Raw genomic sequence first — 21,284 nt, 5'->3', positions numbered from 1 at the left:
GAATCATTTGATTACGCTTCTTAGTAAAGTTGATTTCTAGAGTATTGATAAAATTTTTAGAATAAGGGCAAAATGTAAACCACAATTCTGAAGGTTTTCTGATACCATTTTAGAATTTTCCACACAAACAAGTGCACGGTTCTCAATTTACTATTTTGTTTGGGTAGATGAAGGCTCTTCCAGGCTGCATTGAGTTTAGCAAATTGCACAAATGTAAGTAATCTTGTTGCTCGGAAAGTGAAGATTGTTTTCGAGGCATGTTTTAGAATTTTTGCCATAATGTCAAACCATGACTTTAATCATGAGGGAAATTATATTTAACTTTATTTGAGCCACAAATCATGGCTAATAGAATCTGGATCTGAAAATTCTGCTATTGGGTCCAGAGGAACTTGGTTAATGTTTCTAGTCTATTCATTAGTCAGTTTCTTAGTACAGATGATACTCATTATTTATTCAACTCACAGTGTCATCTTAGCCCCTTGAGCCCATTCTTATTTGGACACATGACCTTTTTGTGTTACTTTTGTTACCCCTAAGTATTTGGAAACTAAGGCTTTGGAGAAACAGTTTATGTGACATGTCGTAAGCACTTAATTTCTGAATTTGTCACTTTCTTACAAAGCTTAATGTTAATGATTATTATTTTATTTGTATAAAATGTATGAAAGCATTATTCTCTATTTTTAACTTAAGATATTTACTTGATCTCAAATTAAAGTATTTATTAATCATGATGATTTAGTGTAATTTCCAAAAATATTAATGGCCACCCTTGTTTTAGAGGAGCTAAAGGTTTAGGGTGTTTTTCCCTTGATTAGAGAAATATTCCAAATAAATTTAAATTAAGTTTATTTAAAAATCTATACTATAATGATTCATGTCAGCTTGAGATAAGTGCTTCAACTTACAACATTATGTTGGTTTAGCTGGAAATAACCAGTCTATAAATACTGGGAACTTAATATAGTGTTATTTATATTTATGTTTCTGTCATTTTATTGTTACTGATTTTTATTTTATTATAATAAAATTTTATGTGCTGCCAGAAAATGAAATGTTACATATGATTGCTGCTAATAGATCTCTGATAATCTGACAAATTTTAAAATATTGATCTTTCTTCAGTTGGACAAAACACTAGGTTCTTACTAAAATAGAACACACTGTTTTTCCTCAATCATGCCTTCTATTTTAGTGACAGTCAATTGGAAATATACATATTTTCCCTTTTTGGATAATAAAATAGTCTATAATGAGGTAATATTTCTATAAAAAATTATTCCCAACTAATGTGATTATAAAATACACAGAAAAGGACTCATATTTTCTAGATTGATTGCTAATGAAATTTAATACAGATGATTCTATTTCAATTGTATTAGACATTCTTGCTTGATGATATGTTGCACGTCCAATTTTGACAAGAGTATGTTCCTAATGTTTCGCTTACTTTATTCCCAGAATTTAACACGTGAATTGGAGAAGAGGGAAAAACAACAACTGCAGATGTTGGATCAACTTAAGGAGATCCAGAATCACTTTGACACACGTGAGGCTGAGCGTAAGCATTCTGACCTTCAGATCTCAGAGCTGACTCACCATGCCGAGGATGCAACCAAGCAGGCCGAGCAGTACCTCAGTGAGTTACAGCAGTCAGAGGCCCTGAGAGAGGAGGCAGAGAAGAGGAGAGAAGACCTGAAACTGAAAGCTCAAGAATCCATTAGGCAGTGGAAGCTTAAGCATAAGAAATTAGAGAGAGCATTGGAAAAACAATCTGAAACTCTTGACCAATTGTCAGACAAGAATACTCAGGTATAAAAGCCAAATTCTTAAGGCATGGTTTTCACTGTAACCAACAGTTCATTTATCCATCCTTTGAACAAACATTTGAGTGCCATATGTACATAAAATCTGTCAACATGTCCTTGGTAGAAGAGTCTTTATGTCTTGGCTATTTCAAGGTAAAAAAGTTAGTTTTTTATTTTTTTAAAACCTTTTTTAATAGTTTAACATCCTGTGGCTTTTAAGAATTGGCCCTTGAAATAGATCCACCCCTTCCCCCAGTTTAGCTTTAAGTTCCCTAAATTGAATTACTCTTTATTATTCTCATATTCAAATGGAAGAAAATTACTAAATCTTCCTTAACATCACATGACTTTCTTCCCAGTGCATGTGTTTTTAAATCATTTATTTGTATATTTATACTTAAGTATTGGTTAGAAAGAAGCATTTAAAAAATGCAGTAGTTATTACTGGGCCATTTTCTGGCAGCAAGTATGATGGGCTTAGTTAAATGAGTGATGCTGACTCTTACTGACTGAGCGGTGTTATCTGGTCACAAGTCTCTGCAAGACTTTGCTTTTATGCACTTTTGACAGCAAAAACCATTTCACTGATCTATGTATGCATTTCACATCATTTTTTCTCTTGTATAATCAGTTACTTTAAATGGATTTTACACTCCTATGTTGATTCTCAACTGATATATCTTTGGGTTGAATTAAACCCAGATGTTTATAAGATAATAAGCAGGCAAGTCATGATTGATTTTTATCCATGTTTAGTCTTGGTTTATCATTTGTGCTTTGTCATTTGTCACTTGTCAAGAACTCTGAACATTCCAGAAGAACGATTATTTGGATAAGTTGATTTTCTTTCAAAAGAAAACAAAATGTAGGGCATTATATTTATAAAATCAATTTTCGGCATTTAAGAGTGACAGATGCTTATTTCAGATGAGCTGTCATGCAGAAGATACTTTATCTTTTACATATGAATTTCTTGGACATATAGAAGATGAAGGAAGTGATCACTTCACACTTACTGTGGATTGCTTTTCATTTTAACCCATCTGACACATAGTGGGTGGCTGGTTGCCCTGAGGTAAAGCAGTTCTAAAGCTTTCAGACTTGAATCTGAACTGATTTGATCCCTGGAAATTGCTCTACCTTGATTATTCTGTTATCAGCCTGATGTGGCAACTGGTTCAATGAGCCTGGCTGTAAGGGAAGTAGCTAGAGAGAAGAGTGGTTGAGGAAATTGATTTATTGATAATCATCTGGGGCTTTTACTTAATTAGAGGAAATTTAGAAGAGTCCATGTCATCAGACAGTATCCTAATCCATGGTGCTGAGAGTTTTCTAGATTGAGTTTTTAGAATATTAAAAATTGTTAAACAATCATTTCCCAGAATATTTCTGATATAATTATTTTTATCACTTAGCATCACTAATGATAAGCAAAGAAGTAGTTTTAAAGTGATTGCCACAGTTAGGGTAGTATCACAATTATCACAGCAGGCATTGTAATTTCTCCGTTAAAAGCCTTAAAAATTAATGCAGCATGTTGTAGTTAGAGCAATGGTTAATCAAGGAAAAAAGGGTAAGAAATGTTTTACTACATATTCAAGTGTCCAGTAAATCTGTGATGTGGAAATACATGGTAAATAATTTTGGAAAAAAAGTATATTTTTAAATATACTACTGAATATTACCTCTGAGGGATAGTTAATTCTTAATAAAATCACAAAATTACCTTAAGGTATTAGGAATACAGTCTATGCCCTGTTTGTTTTATAGGGTTAATTATTTTCAAAAAGTGACTCCAAGGTAAATTTGGAAGTATATATTAAAATAAAAGCGATACTGGTTTACAAATATAACATATTGTAGTTTAAATACTTAATAATTTAATAAATAGTATTGTTGGGTTATATGTTCAAATGATGTAGTCTTTGTATTTGCAAAATGGTTTTGTGCCTACTTCTGTTTCTCTTTTCGTAGTGTAATTTATTTTCTATTTTAAGATTTGCCACTTAAAAATATATTAAAAGTCAAAAGGCTTTTATTCTCTTAAAAATTGCTTTTTTCCCCTGCTTTACACATTTCCGAAATCTTAGTAAGATATCAGAATATATCTGATGATATATATGTTACAAAACTACTTTATTACTGAAGGATATGTAATATCAAACAAATAGTATATCATTGCAGAACAAAACAAAGATCCCATTGCATACTTTCCTTAACAGACAATCACATGAATATTTACATCAGGGAATCATGATGTACTTTAGGGATGTGTTATGAACACATGCTGGAAGATCTAAAACTCTGTTGATAAAACTAATCTAGTTGTAAATTGTGATATTTTTATTTCTCTTTTTCTTTCTAAAACGCTGTTTGAAATCATTGGTTTTTATATATGCTTTGAAAATGATAAAGGAAAAAATTTGAATTTGGACACTAATCATAGTATATGCTTTTCTGAATATTTCTAAATTTTTTCGTATTCTTTTTTTAACATGGATAATGGGAATGCTTCCTAGGTTTTCATTTCCAACCCCCCCCCCCCATGTATTGGCAGAATAATTGGCTTGCCCATATATTGAGCTTTTTGCTTGATAGTATTTGACTTCAAGAATCTTAAATTGCCATCTTTTTCTTCTGTGTATTTCCCTCCTGCTGAGAAAAAAAAGAGTGTTAGATGTAGTATACGCTGTCTTATAAAATCTGAATTTTTTAATGATTGAAAGTAAGAAGGATAGGTGCTAAAGTATACCACTTTTTAAATGTGTATACAGTCCTATCATGTGCAATTTAAGAAAGAATAATGTGATGTATTAGTATAATCTAGCAATCTGTGTGCATTTTCCCTCACCTGCAGAAAAATAACATTTTTTTAAAAATTTCCCCCATTTCCCTGTTAGTTAATTAAAAAAACTGTATATACTTGGTGGTCAGGCCCCTGAGGAGTTGTCTCTTGTTCCTGTCTCCATCGTGGTTTTAGATAGCACCATTCTTCTGGCTTCACACAGCCATTTTAAGGCCTTCTTTCTATCTTTCCATACGTCCCATCTCTGGAAGCTTGGTTTGCCTGCTTAGAATGTTTTTTTCCCCATTCTTGTTCCTGACCATTAGTTATTTCTCAAGGATTTTGGCACCTGGCTCCCCTCAACCTGTTTTATTACTTGTAATTCTTCCCGTCATCCTTCGTGACTTCAAACTTCAAGTCTGCAACCCACTGAACTCTATCTGCTTGTACTTCACTAATTTCCTATTTTACAGTGACCTTCATTCAAATCTCTCTACATCAGCAACTATTTTCTGTGGTTAAAATTTGTCTCCATCTATAATTGCTCTATGTTCAAAGCCTTCAGTTCTAGAATCTCAGTCTCTGATCTTTTACAGTTCTTCTATTCTCTTTTCCTATTTTAACCATTAACACCCAATTTTCATCTTTCCACATTCCTTTGGTTGACCAGCCATTTTCTGAATTCAGTTTCTTCCTGTCAGATTGGACTTCATTAAAAGCCACTTTTATGACATACTCACCAGCATCTTCAATTTGTTCCTTTGTCCACTTCATTTTACTGATTTCTAATCTGGAATCAACCCAGCTCTCTACTTCCAATTCTTCTCCTGAATAGTATAGTATCATGGAAATTTGCAGAGAAATATCAATTGGCTTCTATAGTGGTCATGGTTACCTCCTCTCTTCCCCCATCCACTCCATTCAGTAATTAATGTAAGCCAATCATTAGGCACACAATCCTGACCTCATCAGTGATGAATGAGGTATGAAGTCTGTTGTGCTTCTGGTAAATGTTTACTTACTCATAAAAAAGATAAACAAGAAGAGAGATTTTCTCTTCCCTCTGGCTATTACGCTTTTAATGGCCAAAGTTGTCTTGCTGTTGTCCTGAGAATGAAGCCTCACAAAAGGAGGATATTGCTGTGACAATTGCAGTGAGGTGGAGCTAGAGTTTTGACATGTTGTATCTGGGGCAGCTCTGCCAAAGAAATTCAAGGTGATGTAAATTTGCATTTGTATTCTAGGAGTAAGGAGCTATCTGTAGAACTTAAATTGTAGGATTGATTGAGTGGAGAAGTAGGGTAGGAGCCAGGGAGGGTTATGCTGTTCTAAAGGGAAAGTTGGTAAACCTTGCTCTGTGGTTGGAAGTGGTTAGTTAAACCACCAGAAATCATACTTAGGGGCATTGATGCTACCAATCAGAAGATGGTATTAAGTGGCTGGTAGGAAAATGTTAGTATGTTGGAGTATGTTGTGTACATATTTCAGCCTTCAGAAAGGTCCTACAAGAGAAAGACAAGTTTAGGTTGAAACTGGTCTATCTAAAAGCAGAGATTTTTTTTTTTTTTTAGATGAAGAGCCTGATGTCTGCAATCTACAATCCAGATTGACTGAGTCTGAAAATTTAGAGCCTTTTAGGGTTAGGGTTGGAAAAGCCAAATTGTCTATTCAAGCAGAATTTAGTCTAAAAGGTAGGAAACTTAGCAGGAATAAAAATGAAGTAAAAAAAAGCCTTTTTCTTAGGTCTCCTTTAGGTATTTAAGCATTCCTGGGCAGACAAAAGAGACCCAATTCCATTGTTTTGAATTGCCTCAAGATAAAGGCTATTCAACTGAGGGCCCCTGGGTATTGAGATGATGGTAGAGACAATGACATTTTCAGACTCAGAGAAAATGTCTATACAAAATCTTAGGCTGTGGCTGCTAGCAAGCAATTAACCAGTAGCAAATAGACGGAGCTTACTTAGTTTTTAGTATCTAAATGGCCACAGAAATTCCAAACTTGACCAACATCGTCTGTGACTGTCTGCCCTAATGCTGTCACCTTTGTCATGAATTGATGTGATGCTTAGAACAGTAAGTAGAAGAGGGCATAAGCTGGAATTATAAAGAAATACAGAATTATAGAATAGCAGAGCTTGAGCTTTGAAGGACTCTTCTTGAACCACCCAACTCCAGACTCCCTGTTGTGTGAGAACAATAAATATCCTTGCTGTTTAAACCAATTTCAGGAAGACATAATATTTTGTAATCAAAGATTATTTTACGTGATAGAACTTCATCATGAAAATATGATTTTAATTTTTAGGACTGCCTGGAAGTCTCTTCACTCATGCCCAGGGGGCTATGTTATCTGCTTTAAACATTCATCATGATATTTAAGCCGTCTACCCTCACTCTTAGGTCCCTCTCACTATACTTACAGTCCAAACTTGATTCTATCAGTTTTCATTTTCTCTAGTGTAGTAAGTAGAATAACCTCCCTGAAGATGTCTCACCCTAATTCCTGGAAACTGTGAATACGGTATCACTAAGATAAGGAGATTATCTGGATGGGCCATCTCGTGACATGAGCCCATAAAATAGAAAAATTTGTCTGTCTGTCGCGAGAAGGGGAAGTAGGAGAGATTTGAAGTGTGAGAAGGAGAAGGATTCATTGAGCTGTTGTTAGCTTTGAAGATGGAGGAGTCCATGAGGCAAGAAATGCAGGTGACTTCTAGAAGTTTCGAATAACCCCTGGTCAAAATCTAGCAAAGAAATGAGGACCCAAAGTCCTACAACTGTAGGGAACTAAATTCTGTCAGAAAGCTGAATGAGCCTGGATGTGGATTCTCCCCTAGAACCTCCAGATAAGAGGCCAGGCCAGCTGATACCTTGATTTTAGCCTTAGGAGACCTTCAGCAGAATGAATACCTTACCTGGCCTTTTGACCTATTGGAAACAGTGAGATGACAAGTGGGCATTGTTTTAAGCCACTAAGTTTGTTGGAAATTGTTATTCAGCAGTAGAAAAATAATACATCTCCCCTTAGACTTACCTGTATTTCTCCTGTCTTAAATTCCTTCAAAAGTGAACTCCTTCATCTGATTCCAGAGTCCTTCCATTTCAGGACATTGGTCCATCAGTTATCCCCTCTTTTCATTGTTTTGATTACTACCTTGCATAAATACCTCCCCCTGAGACTCTGGTTCTTCCTTGCACATAACCACCCCACCCTTTGTTAGCCCTTTCCCACTAATCTTCATCACAACCTAGGGAAGTAGCTATTACTATTCCCTCTATCAAGATAAATAATTTCCTTAAGGCCATAGAACTGCTGGTGGCTAGACCGAGAATCAACATCAGTTCTCTCTGGTCAGAGCTTAACTGCTTATTCACCTCCTTTTATTATTTCTCATGTTAGCTTCTTACTCCTTTCTCCCTGTTAAAACTGACAGGGATTTGAGGAAACTCTTTTTTGGAGTGATTGCCTCATTACATTTTATCATAAGTTATTTCACAGTAAAGTATAAAATGTAAAATGTAGAAATGCCTTGCAAATATTTATATTTTAATTCATTATTTCTAATTCTGAAATGTGTCTTAATTGTTTTTTTTTTTTTTTTTTTCCTGTTTCAAATCATGGTGGGCATCGGTAAGCAGGCACAGAGATTGTCCTTGGTGCCAGTATTGTACAGAAAATGATCTCCATTCCCCTGGCTGCCCCCTGTTTTATTTGCAGCGATTAGGTGGTGAGAATTAGAGGCCATGGCGGTTGATTCTTGGCCTCTGCCCCTCAATGTGACCATAACCCCCGCAGAGGCAGAGGGTGATGGACTTTTAGTCCCTTGACTTTTCTTTTGAGCCTCTTCCCAACCTCTTCTAATCTTAAATTAATCTCATTTCTATGTGTGTGGGCTTCAAAACTTACCAGTTGCATATAGATGTGTGTCTTGTCACTATTGATATTTTTAAAATAATCATTGATTGAAACATAACCTTTCTTAGATTGTATATGCATGCTTCCATGTCTGTTTTGGGGTTTCTTCTTTTTAAAAATGTGTCATTGGAAGGAACATCATTTTTATTTTAGGTAATACTATGTTATTTCAACCTTTGGTAAATTATCTTTATAATAGGAGTCTTTTCTTTCCCTATTCCTTTTTACTCAATTTTATAATACCTTACATCTAGATAATTATTTGTGATCATGGTTTGATAAGTGTTAGTGATGAAAATCTGAAACACATATTTTAGTGTGTTGCTACTTCAGAGTTATTATATAGTTTTCCCATTTTCTAGCCTAAAAATATATTTTTTTTTAAAAAATGGAAAATACAAAGTATTATTTGATGAATTGTTCTTCTTGCAGATTAATCTTTGTTAACTGGCAGAGTCTATGGTGAATTTTATAGTAACTTTTTTTGCTTTATGTTCTTAACCTGATAGATTTTAAAAGAAAAGGATGAAATGAAAAGTCAGCTGTATGCAACGTTACAACAAACAGAGAGTCTTCGAAAGGAATTGAATGATGTCCTAACCAAGCGTGCCCTTCAAGAGGAGGAGCTTCACTTGAAGGAGGAGAAACTAAGTGATATTAAGTGTCATCAAGCTGACCTTGAACTAGAAGTCAAGCGTTCCCTGGATACCATTCAGAGACTAGAAAGTGAATTGAAAAAGCAGAGTAAGACTCAAAGCCAGGTGAGAACTGAGAAAGTTCACCTAGAGGAAGAAATTGCAGAGCTCAAGAAAAGCCAGGCCAAGGACAAAGCTAAACTTCTTGAGTTGCAAGAGTCCGTCAAGGACTTGAGTGCCATCCGAGCGGATCTTGCTAATAAATTGGCCGAGGAAGAGAGAGCCAAGAAAGCGGTGGTGAAGGAACTTTCTGACCTCACGGCACAGGTGAAATCCAGGGATGAAGAAACAGCTGCAGTCATCACGCAGTTAAAGTTAGAACGAGATGTTCACCAGAGGGAGCTGAAAGATCTCACATCATCATTGCAGAGTGTGAAAACAAAACACGAGCAAAATATCCAGGAGCTGATGAAGCACTTTAAGAAAGAAAAGAATGAGGCTGAGAATCATATTAGGACACTGAAGGTACCTGTGCTGAATTATCCTGATGATACTGAAGGAATTTTTCTGGTGGCTCATGAAGTTAATAAAGCGTAAACGTTTAGACATCATTCTGTATTCCCAAGCACTGAAGGGAAGATAAAACCAACAATAAAGAAGCTTATTCGTGCCTGTTCGGCCAGGTTGAAATGAGTTATAGCAGCCACTTGGGAGCACCTATTTCAGAGTGTTGAAGCCCTTTAAAAAGAACGTGTAGCTATTTGGGGAGTTCGGGAAAGGCAGAGGTGGCAGTAAGTCGTGGACCTGAAACGTGCCCTCATTCAACATTTATGACCTCCTAAAATATAAAAGCAAAGACTTGTCAAGGCCATAGAAGCTATAACCACAGTCCTTATTAGTATGGTAACTAAAGTGGATAAGCTCATGGGCTGTGTAAACCCAAGGCTTTTGAGATTTACCCCTTCTTTTCTGAATCAAAATTGCCTGAGTAAATGCCTAATTGAATTCTTGCATTTGGGGGGAAGTGTTTCTAAGATCTAATGGTACTAGCATTATCAGCATGCAGGGCAATCATTTCATACCATGATTGTCAGGAGTGTGATACATTTTTTTTTTTTTTTTTTGGAGACAGGGTCTCACTCTGTCTCCGTGGGTAGAGGTGTACAGTTGTGTCATCATAGCTCACTGCAGCCTCAAACTCCTGGGCTCAAGCAGTCCTCTTGCCTCAGCCTCTCTAGTAGCTGGGACTACAAGCGAGTGCCACCATGCCTAGCTAAGGAGTGTGATAAATTTATCCCTGTTCCCTGCTTTATTTTTTTCCTCCATAGCATAGATTCCATATTATTTATTTTTAAATCTCCTTTTATTAGAATGAAAACCCCATGAGGACTGAGATTTGAGTCTGTTTTGTTCACAGCTATATTCCCAGTGCCTACAACAGTTTCTAGAATATTGTAAAGATCTGCTGAATAGGTGAATTAATGGATAAATGCTCATGATGCAAGATAAAATTATATTGAAATAGCTGATATTTATAGAATGCTTATGCCTATTTTACAAGTTCTTACCCAGTCCTGCATAGCCTTTTGGGAGTAATGGATTTGGGGTCATGAATTGGGGTAAGCAGGTCAGAATGGAGGCTGAAAGATTAAGTAAGAGACTCTTTACTACCTTTCATTAAACTAAGATGCAATCATTGTTGTATGTTACTAAGAAATAAAAATACTGCCTCCTGCCTATAAAAGTATCAACTATAAGACAACATCCCAAGTCAGAGATGGTAAAATGTAAAAAATATACATCTTAATATTGGTGAAATGGGGAGTAATAATCTTTTAGAGTTGATGAGGACATAAAAGTAGCATTAGGGATATGGGGAAAAAGAGCTGATCTTAAAGAAAATAAAATATATATTACATGTTGATTAATTGGCTGTGACAATAGTAATCCTACTAGCAAACATTTTTCTTTACACTCTGTGCCAGTCACTGCTCTAAAAACTTTACATGTGTTAATCATTTAATAGTCACATTATCTCTGCAGATTGTGTGGTAGTATTTTCTCCCTGATGTAAGAATCGAGACACTGGAGGTGAAATAACTTGCCCAAGGTCTTTGAGACAGGATTTGAACTCAAGTAAACAACTGCCTGTGTTCTTAACTACTTTACTATCCTGGAAAAGGTTTGGAATCAAGGATGAGTAGGTAATGACTTGGTTGACTAAGTGGATAAAGATGCTATTTGCCAACATGGAGAATATACACAGAACAGCAGGTTTGGAGGGAAGAGGGGCAAACCCAGTTTTCTAACATGTTGAGCTAGGTGGCAGAGACCTTAAGATTAACTATGAAAGTCTGGGTAGAGCAGTTTAGTACCTCATGGGTCAAGAGTTGAGGGAGAAATTGAGACTAGAGTGAGATATTTGGGAACCTGTAACTCATAATTGATAGCTGAAATCATGGGATTTGGTTGAGATTTGTGTAGGGGGACTGAAGAAGGTGAAATGCTAGAACACCAATGTTTAAGTAAATAATTTAGAAGGAAGTTCTAGTGTCTTGGAAACCCAGGTAGAACATTTAAGAAAGATAAAATTGAGTGTTAAATATAGCAGGCAAGCTGAAAGAAGTAAAAAAGCATTCATTCCATTTGGCAGAGGTTGATGGTGAAGGTATGTGAGAAGATGTGAGGGGGTTGGATCAAAAATAGTGTATATAGCATTCAACAGGAGACAAGGCATCTCTTCCTCTGAAGGTTTTAGAAGAAACTAGTAAAATTGGGTAAATTGGTAGGGATGGTCTGAGGCCGTTTTGATGTGAATCTTGACTGATGGTTGCTTTCCTCCCTCTGAAGTAGAGTAGGGCAGTGGTACAGGAAGAAATTTATGAGTGGTCATGACTAATTTGGACTACCTAGGCACATTTCTAAGTAGCTTCCCTACTTCCTCCTAATCCTTTTTTCTAACTGCAACTCCTCCCTTTCAGCCTTCAGATACCACCTGATTTCCTTTCCCAAAATATTAATATGTATTGAGTGTGTCACTTTCTGCTCACATACCTTCCTTGATTGTTTTACTGTCTCTAGAACAAAGGCGCCATGCTAGCTCTGCCCTCCTAGAAATGGCCCCACCTTACTTATGCACATTCGTTCCCTTTTGTGCTCCCCAGCATTGCTCAGACCACTATACATTTCTGCACGTGCGTTTCACTGATTATTCTTTATCTGGATTGGCCTTGCTTCCAATCTGCAGGAGGAAAAATGCTGCCTAATCCTTCAAGGCTCAATTAATTTTTTAGTTCTTTTATGGATCTACTGAAATTGGAGTAAATCTCTACTGAGGTTGGGCTAATTCTCAATTGACTTTGGGCAAAATCTCTCGGTCCCTCTGTGTTTCCATGACTCATTGTTGGTACCTCTAGTTTAGCACACTGGTGTCGCCTTGTATTTTGGTTTGTTGTGTGGTCATAAGTCTCCAGAGAGCAGGCACCATGTCTTAGGTATCTCGCGTAATGTTCCAGACATACAGAAAATACTCAATAGATGTTGGGTTGCAATGTGTAGAATTCTGGAAAGCAGAAGATTTTCTCCTGACTTAACTCTGTGATCTGTCTGGTTTGAATTTGCCCATGTCATATGGGAAAATTGATTTCCTCATCCTTTCTTTAGGAAGTGCTTTGAATTCATATAGTGAGATGACAATAAAGCTGTAAGGAATTACCTATGTGTAAAGAATTTATAATTTACAAGTATTCTATGGATTTTCTGTAACCTTTTATACTTTTTTTTTTTTTAAATTTGAAAGAATGAGGTCTGGGAGGGGTGTTGCAGCTGTTCCCTAATGTGGTATAGCAGTGGGACAAGAGCTGAAAGGAGAACCAGAGCTTGTGAGAGCCCAGCAGTTTCCTTTTAAACCAAATAAATTACCCTTAAGGAACAATCTCCACCTCGTGCTATTTTATGAATATAACTCTATACTTTACCTATTTATATTAATTAAAAAGAGCTGATTGCAATGGTCATCACAGGAGATTTAATAGTATACTGAATTATGCACACAATAGGGTTTTGGTACTAGCTCTAAAATGTTATATCTCTGTGTTTTTCAGCTCCACCTTAATTTGTTTACTTTTTCTGAGTCCGATACATCACCTATATTTTTTCTCTATACAAATTAATTATTTTTTCTCCATCGAGAATTGCCACCCCTCTTACCTATTTTTAAATTTAAAATATTTTAATGATATACTGTAGCTGCTGTTAATATTTTCAGGATATTGGGCTATGACCTCATTGTAATTTCAACAAAATCATTTTCTAGAGTCTTGTTATTGGAATCAAAAGATGCAGGATTAGAGTTCTATGCTTTAGCCACTTGATGGACATATGATCTTGGTCAGTTTAATTCACATTTTTATGCCTCATCAATAAAATAGGAATAGGGATGCCTTTATATATCACTGGGTTGTTGTAAATACGTTACTTTATAAACCCTAAAATGAAATATAAATGTACCACAACCATAGGTAAGTTCTTAGTTAAACTTAGGCATTGGTGTGCTGATAAGCATGTTAAAACAAGCTGTTGTGAAGGAAAAAAACCTTGATTTTATAGCATTTCCGAAGTTCAGTGGTATAAATATCCCCATCTTGGCTGAGTTCAAGCTATCAAATGAGACATCGCTAGAGAGGGACGAAGGTGCAAGAGATGAGTACCATTGACTCTTGAGTCTCTATAAGCTGCCTTTTAAATGAGAAGTTTCCCCCCTTTTCCTCAAAGGGAATCTTCTTATTTACCTGTGCTTTTTATGGGACATAAAGAAAAATAAAAGCAAGCATTCTACTGAAACCTAAAATCGTAATTGAACAATTTTCCTGATGAGAGACTTTATTTTGTAAATTTATTTTGGGGCTGTGAATACAGGATTGCTCATAAAAAAAAATCAATTCTTTTGTTAATTCAAAGTGGCATCAGGTCTTAGGTGAATTTTGTGGTGTAAATAAAATATAGATTTTTGTCTACAACTCACAAACTTCTTCCTTTCAGGAAATTGTTTCTGTTGATTGTGTTCCTATATACCTAATTAAACACATATAAAAAACTTACAAAAATAAAAGAAACAGATACGTCTTAGGCATTAAAACATGTATTTTAAGCAGATTATATGTAGTTGCTTACAGACTGTTAGTAACTGGTAGGTATGGCCAGTTAGTGTTGCTAGTTGCACCCAGATGATTTTTAAAACCTTATGATACTATACCTTTTGAGAGGCAGTGTGACAGTATTTGAACATGTGGATGCTAGAAAGAATTCTTAGGTTCAAATCCTGGCTCTGAATTTACTCACTATCTACCCTTGGGCAAGTTATTAGCTTTTCTCTGCTTCAGTTTTTAAAAAGGAGGCAATAAGGCAATAATAGTACCTTAACAGTACTATTATCGGTACCTTAAAGGTACACCAACTCTGCTGAGAGGGGAAGGAATTATTAGAGAAGTGTAGTGAGGATGAAATGAGGAAAAACTGTATACAAAAAGGTCTCAGAGCAGTGTTGACAAATTACGTTGTTGTTATTTTAAAATTCTTTTAAGTTCACATGCCTGGAAAATCTTTATTGAATCCCATACACAGAATAGATTATTTCTAATATTTTTAAAGCTGATTCTGGTTATATTTCAAGGGAAGATCAATAAATGGGTATTTTGTTACACTACTGGTGCTGAAATAATTACTGGTAAATTCTTTCATATTAAGTTTTTAGTTTTTTGGCTCTTATAGTTTATAATCTTTTTACCCTCATGAGGGTAGGATCAATAATTACTGGTACAAAAACTATACAATTCTGTCATAAAAAACCAGGCAGATAAGTTCCTTTTATAGATGAGGAAACTTATCAGTCAGTAATATCACCTCAGAGTATTTCTCTTTTGGGACACTTCTGTAATGACTAATTACCTTCTTAGCAGAATTCACGTCCTGAAAATCCAGCCTACACCTTTATTAAGCACCTCTCAATTATTGTTATGATTGTTACATCCGTCTCTTTTACTGTTTGTATCTGTTATCTTCAGCACCCGGTATAGTACCTATCACTTAGTAAATGTGGATCAATAATTGAATAAATGCAAAGAGTATTTTCTTGTGTTTATTTTAATATTTATGCATACTTTGAAAAGAGCTAAAATCTTGAAGTATTTTCCCGCTGATATAATTTGTAATTTGTTTGGTATAATTTGGCTATGGCCAGAGGACTTTCTTTTTTTACCTTCTCTTTTTCTCAGGCAGAAAGTTTAGAAGATAAGAATATGGCTAAAGCCCATCGTTGTCAGATGGAGAAGTTGAAATCACAGTGTGACAGATTGACAGAGGAATTAACGCAGAATGAAAGTGAGAACAAAAAATTGAAGCTAAAATATCAGTGTTTGAAGGACCAACTAGAAGAAAAGGTAAAAATATGAATGAATTCTAATTTGAAAGACTCACTTTAATTTCTTCTCATATTTCTTCTAGAACATATTTTATATATTAATAAATGGTAATTGTAGTCTTTCATAGGAAAGTTGTATTGGTGCCAGAAAAAAATGATAGTTTATTAGGTTACTGTCATTTTTCCTCTTTTCAGCCAACCAGTCGCCTTCTAATAAGTTTAACTTTAAATTTCTTCTGTGTCTTAAAGTTGAAATTTAGAGACCTAGTAAAAAAGAAAGAAAGGAATAATGACTTATTGAAAACCTGCTATATGCCAGGCATTTATGCCAGCTGATTTTCATATGCCTACTCATCATTTAATTCTCTCAACTCTTTGGATGTCTTAGACTGTTTGAGCTGCTATAACAGAATGCTGTAGACTGGATGGCTTACAGACAATAGAAATTTATTTCTCTTAGTTCTGGAGTCTAGAAAGTCCAAGATCGAGGTGCTGGCAGATTCAGTGTCTGATGAGGGCCTGCTTTCTAGTTCATAGATGACTCTTTTTTTGTGTGTCCTCATATGGCAGAAGGGGGATGGGAACTCTCTGGGGTCTCTTTTATATGAGTATTAATCCTATTCATGAAGGCTCCACCTTTATGACTTAATTACCTCCCAAAGGCCCCAACTCTAAATACCATCACATTGGGGATTAGGTTTCAACATATGAATTTTGGGGAGACACAGACATTCAGTTTATACCAGTTAGGTTTTATTCATCCCTTTTAATCTCTGAGGAAGCTGAGACTCAAAATATTTAATGGTTGTGTTCACTTATATGGTAGCCATTATAACTTTTAATTCTCATACTAATTTTATAAAATTGATACTATTATCCTCATTTTCATTGTCACAGATAGTGAAGATTAAGGAGATTGCAACTTTAGTACATCCCCACCAGGCTCACTGCTTTACTTTGAGTAGATGTGTAAATTTATTTTGAATGACTGCCCTATATCACATGCTGGATAGAATAGTAGGGATTTTTAGAAGTCACTACTTTTGAGGTTCTCTTGTGGCAAAAAGTCAAGTAAGAATAGGTGACTAGAATATTTAAAATTGCTTTCTGTTTCTTCCACCAGCATCCTACAAGGATTTTCAGTCGAGAGTGATAGAAATCAAATGTGAAAAAGACCATTAAAGTGTGGATGATAGGATAAGACAATATAGACACGGGCCAAGTTAATGCTATATGTACAAGATCAGGGTTACTGAAATCTATTATACTAAAAACTATTCATAAACTTCTAGGGAGAAACTTTCTTTATGTTTTTCTCACCTTTCCTCTTGTTGTTTGTAAAATTTCATTACATTATATATGTATATTTTTACCTCCCTAGTTATTGTTAAAACCGAGGAAGTAAAATACAAGTTAATTTGGAGTTTATGATTAAATGTGCTTAAATTGCTAAATTTAGGTCTACAATCTTGACAACAGCTTTATTTTAGTTCCTATGTCGTGCTTTGTTTTGATGTGTCTAGTGTTCACACATATTTAATGTATCTGTTGTCAGGGTGTAGTTGTGGAGGTAATGCTAAATTTTCCAACTTTTCCATAATTAAAATTTTAGGCAAAAGATTCTGTTAACATGTTTTATATTTTTTATCTGCATTTAAGAAATAGTGATGAAAAATTTGATATGTTAAAAATGTAAAGTTTACCTTGTTCTACTTAAAATAAGTGTTTCTTCACTGATTCTATTTGTGATGTTCCAGATCTATGTGTTATCACACATTCATATAAATGGAACATTCACCTTCGAACAGTTTGAGGAATTAATAATTTTATTACATTGTTATGTACTGAGCATACACTACGTGGCAGGCATTGTGCTGTATCCTGAGGCTAGGATATAGATAAGATACAGACCTTCAATTGACCAATTATTAAAAAAAAATTTTTTTTTAGTTGTTAAAACTGTGTAGTCAAGTCCTTACAGTGAGTGCTAATGCAGAGAAAAGATGGTCCCTGAATTGTAAAATGGGGTGTAATCTTAAAGATACATATATATACAAATATATACAGCTTATATGCTTGCTTTTCTTTAATATTTATTTTTGGCATACATGATTGTTATATACTTTCAGTTGATTTAACAGTTTGTGTTGACCCATTCTTTAGTGAAATTAGCTGTGAATCAAAATTTTGTTGGATTGAGCCATCTGCAGAAATAGTATAGCATTAGTGGTTATGGGTAAAACTTTGAATTTTAATCCTTTTCTAGTTGTGTGACTTCAGGCAAGTTTCTTAAAACTCAAAGCCTCAGTTTCATCATCCTTAAAACAGGTATAATAATGCCTTTATTGTAGGATTGAATATGAGAATATATGTAAAGTAGATGGCACAGTATTTGGTATCTAATAAGATATTAGTTAATGGTAGCTGCCATTGTTTTGTTATTATTATGTTTCCAAGTATATGCCAATCATGGTTCAACCAGGCAATCAACCAATTTGCAAATATTGAGTGATTGCCTATGGTATGTCTAATGATGTGTTAATAATAATAATGTGCCTATGGTGTATTTAATAACGAAGCCATAGAAGTGTGCTGACTGGAAGTTTAGAGCCAAACTATGTGGAATCATTTGAGAGAGATGGTCCACAAAGGAGGCACCCATGTGAAAATTGCTGGCAGTTCCATTGGCAAGTGATATTGAAGGCACATGTGTTAAGCAATCCAAACAGGTGGGCAGTTTTATAATTGTGCTTGCTATTTGAGGAGAGGAATCACATCTTAGTCGTTTTTGCATCTCTAAGACCAGGCACAGAGCCCGATACATAGTAGATAATTTATAAGTAAATTATAGAGAGAAGTATACTGCCATATACATACATGTATGTATATAAAAAATGTGGATACATGTATGTTTATATGTAGAGAGAGAGACACACACACAAAGACACATATAAAATGGCCACAGTGAGGGAAATTAAAACAACAGAACAAAACAAAAATATGTTTTCAGTGAAGGAAAGTCCAATAACTAGTAGCCCAAAGATTACCATTTAAGCAATGCAATGAACTTGAGAAATGAGGCCTTATGGATTGAAGGGGGTTTATAATTCAGCTCTGCTATAATCAAAAGGAAAGCCTTTCTCATTTGCCTAACGTGTGATGCTACTTAGGCTAGCTAATACACACGTTTTTTAAAATATCTTGCTATTTTGACTTTGTGCCTTGTTTTAGGTTATGTTTCTTATGTTAGTATTACTTGATAAGCTAAGAAATGTTAAAGCTGCATCAAAATTTATAGAGGTCATTGGCACCAGTGGTAGCATTTATCAGTATAGAAAATTGCTGTTAGTGTATATGCGCAGAATAACTAACTTCAGTATATTTTCCTCATTGAAGAATGGTGATATGTGGTATTAAAATGCATTTTTTGCAGGGTGTGATTTTACCTTGTCAAATGTTATTTTTCAATTTTGCATGACAAAGAGAACAAATATTATGCAACCCACAGAATTTTGTATATGCATTTGATACTTTATTATGAGCTTCTTACCATGGAAAAGCCCTCCTGAAATATTATAGGAAGAATTTTTCTCATGTCTATAGTATCATTAAAATTTATTATTCCTTTTGCTTAAATTTTATAGAAAAATATTTGATTTCTTCTTTTGTTCCAAAAGGATCTTACTGATATTAATCTTTTGATTCTCCTGGTACTTACTTGGAAACTAATAATACTGTTTATTCTATCAGAAATACATTTTTGTTGGTTTCACTGGAATCTATGGATCAACAAAAGATAGTGGAAATTAAATCATTTTTGCTTAGCAAGTCAGCAACAAAGTTTACATAGTAAAGATTTTAAATGTCTGATCTAAACAGATCTCTATCTGATCTAATTTTTAAAAAATTTCTTACTCAAATAGTTGTGGGTTTATTAATGACTCCAGCTATCTTTGTAGAGATTTCAAGTAATTTTTAATAAATGTATTAAAAGAAAGATGGGTTTTAATTTTGAACTTGTTTGTATAGTATTTTAGAAATAGCTGGTATCTAAAATTGACATTATTTTCTAGATTATTCTATTTATACTCTTTGTCTTTATATGTTTTATAAGTACAGCTGTTTTATCAAAGAATATATACAATATTTTGTGCAGGTATATTTAAAAGCAAGTGAGAAAGATGTTGTGAAGAAAATGGTAGAAATATTCTGAGATTGTTTTCCTAAGTCCAACAGAAACATAATAAAGTCATTTGTTTTCTAATATGAATGAAAGAAAAATTTTACTGATTGTATTGATTGTAAATACACAAGAATATGAGAAATTATGGGTATAGATAATATATTGTTCTTGTGTATTATAAGCAGAATTATGAGAATATGCTTTTTTCTACTAGATACTTAAACCTGGAGGAAGCCAGAAGCACCTACCACCCTCATTTTCCCTTTCCTCCTTTAATCCACCCATAATCACATCCATCCTGGAACTTTCTGTTATAGGAGATGCTGTCGTGTGGGTGCCATACCTTTTAGTTAGCTAGCCTTGACAGTGTTGGAAGATTCTTTAGTAGTTTCTCAGTTTTTCTACCCCACAAAAATCTATGTAATAGCTTTTGTTTAACAAGCATTATCTCAGAGTTTACAAGGTAGCACTGACTATTGAGACAAAGATGGTATTTCCCAAAACATTTGGCATCAGTGTAATTGTAAAGTGTAAAAGGACCTTAAACATTATCAACTCCCAGTACTTTATTTTGTAGATGATATTCTGGCCCAGAAAGTTAATTGACTTGCTAGGAGCTCCCAGCTCTCTCTTTTGGTAGGTATGGAAATAGAAGTCAGGGTTACCAATCCTATCCTTTCCATTGCATCAGAATTGGTAAGAACCATTTCCAGCCGGTATATAGATTTTGTAGGTTATCTGAGACACTTAGCTATCTCATTTAATATTTACTTATTTCAATAGCTATATTTGGTTCTCTTTGGAGGACCTTATTTTCTGTAATTATTTCTTTCAGAAGATGAGACTAACTTCAATGAAACACTTAGGAGATGCTTTAAGACCACAAATTGTGAGACATCTAAGGCTATAGCAGTTCATAGGAACCTGTGTTAAATAGATCAGGATTCATAGAAATGTATTTTTGTTCCTTCCTATGAAATACTTTATTTAAATCATTTGTGAAATGACACCTAGTAACATATTTTAAAGCTATGGCTGTGTTGTATAAAAACACTTGAAATAGTTTTCTTATACAACATGTGGCTCTTTAAAAATGGTAATTGCATTTCACATTTGCAAGTGTAATTATGATTCCCATTTTTACGGATGGTGGAAACTGAAGTTGGGAGAATACAGTGGCTTGCCCAACATTGCATAGAAACATGGTAGGAACAGGATATGAGCTTAAATTTCTCGTATTTTCTCCTTTATTTATTGCAGGCAAAATGACTCACATTTGTGTCTTTTCATTGAACTCTTAGTATTGAATTTAAATTTAGGGTTATTACATTCAACAAATTGCCATATAATCTTTTATTTTTTAGTCAGACAACTTTTGGAATGTGAGTCATGAATGATTTTTTTTTTTTTAGAAAAATCTAATTAAAACCTGAAATTTCCACATAGAAGATATCTGTGACAGGAAAAAATGAATCAGTGTTTTTAAATTTTGTGTTTTAGTTCTAATTTAACCATCTGTTTAGAATTGCTATTT

The 21,284-nt window shown here is 34.6% G+C and overlaps 1 protein-coding gene across 1 annotated transcript in view; it reads left to right on the top strand.

The window, feature by feature from the left end:
• Positions 1 to 21,284, top strand: part of CEP128 (centrosomal protein 128) — a 340,191-nt gene that overhangs the window by 105,527 nt on the left and 213,380 nt on the right. Inside the window, exons 14-16 of the mRNA XM_069465188.1 lie at positions 1,465 to 1,815; positions 9,024 to 9,674; positions 15,422 to 15,586. Coding sequence (XP_069321289.1) covers positions 1,465 to 1,815; positions 9,024 to 9,674; positions 15,422 to 15,586 — 1,167 coding nt within the window. The remainder of the gene's footprint in view (positions 1 to 1,464; positions 1,816 to 9,023; positions 9,675 to 15,421; positions 15,587 to 21,284) is intronic.

The sequence above is a fragment of the Eulemur rufifrons genome, chromosome 2 (genome assembly GCF_041146395.1).
Source record: "Eulemur rufifrons isolate Redbay chromosome 2, OSU_ERuf_1, whole genome shotgun sequence".
NCBI lineage: Eukaryota > Metazoa > Chordata > Mammalia > Primates > Lemuridae > Eulemur > Eulemur rufifrons.
Note: the sequence above shows the minus strand (reverse complement) of the source record. Positions and strands in the feature narration are given on the sequence as shown.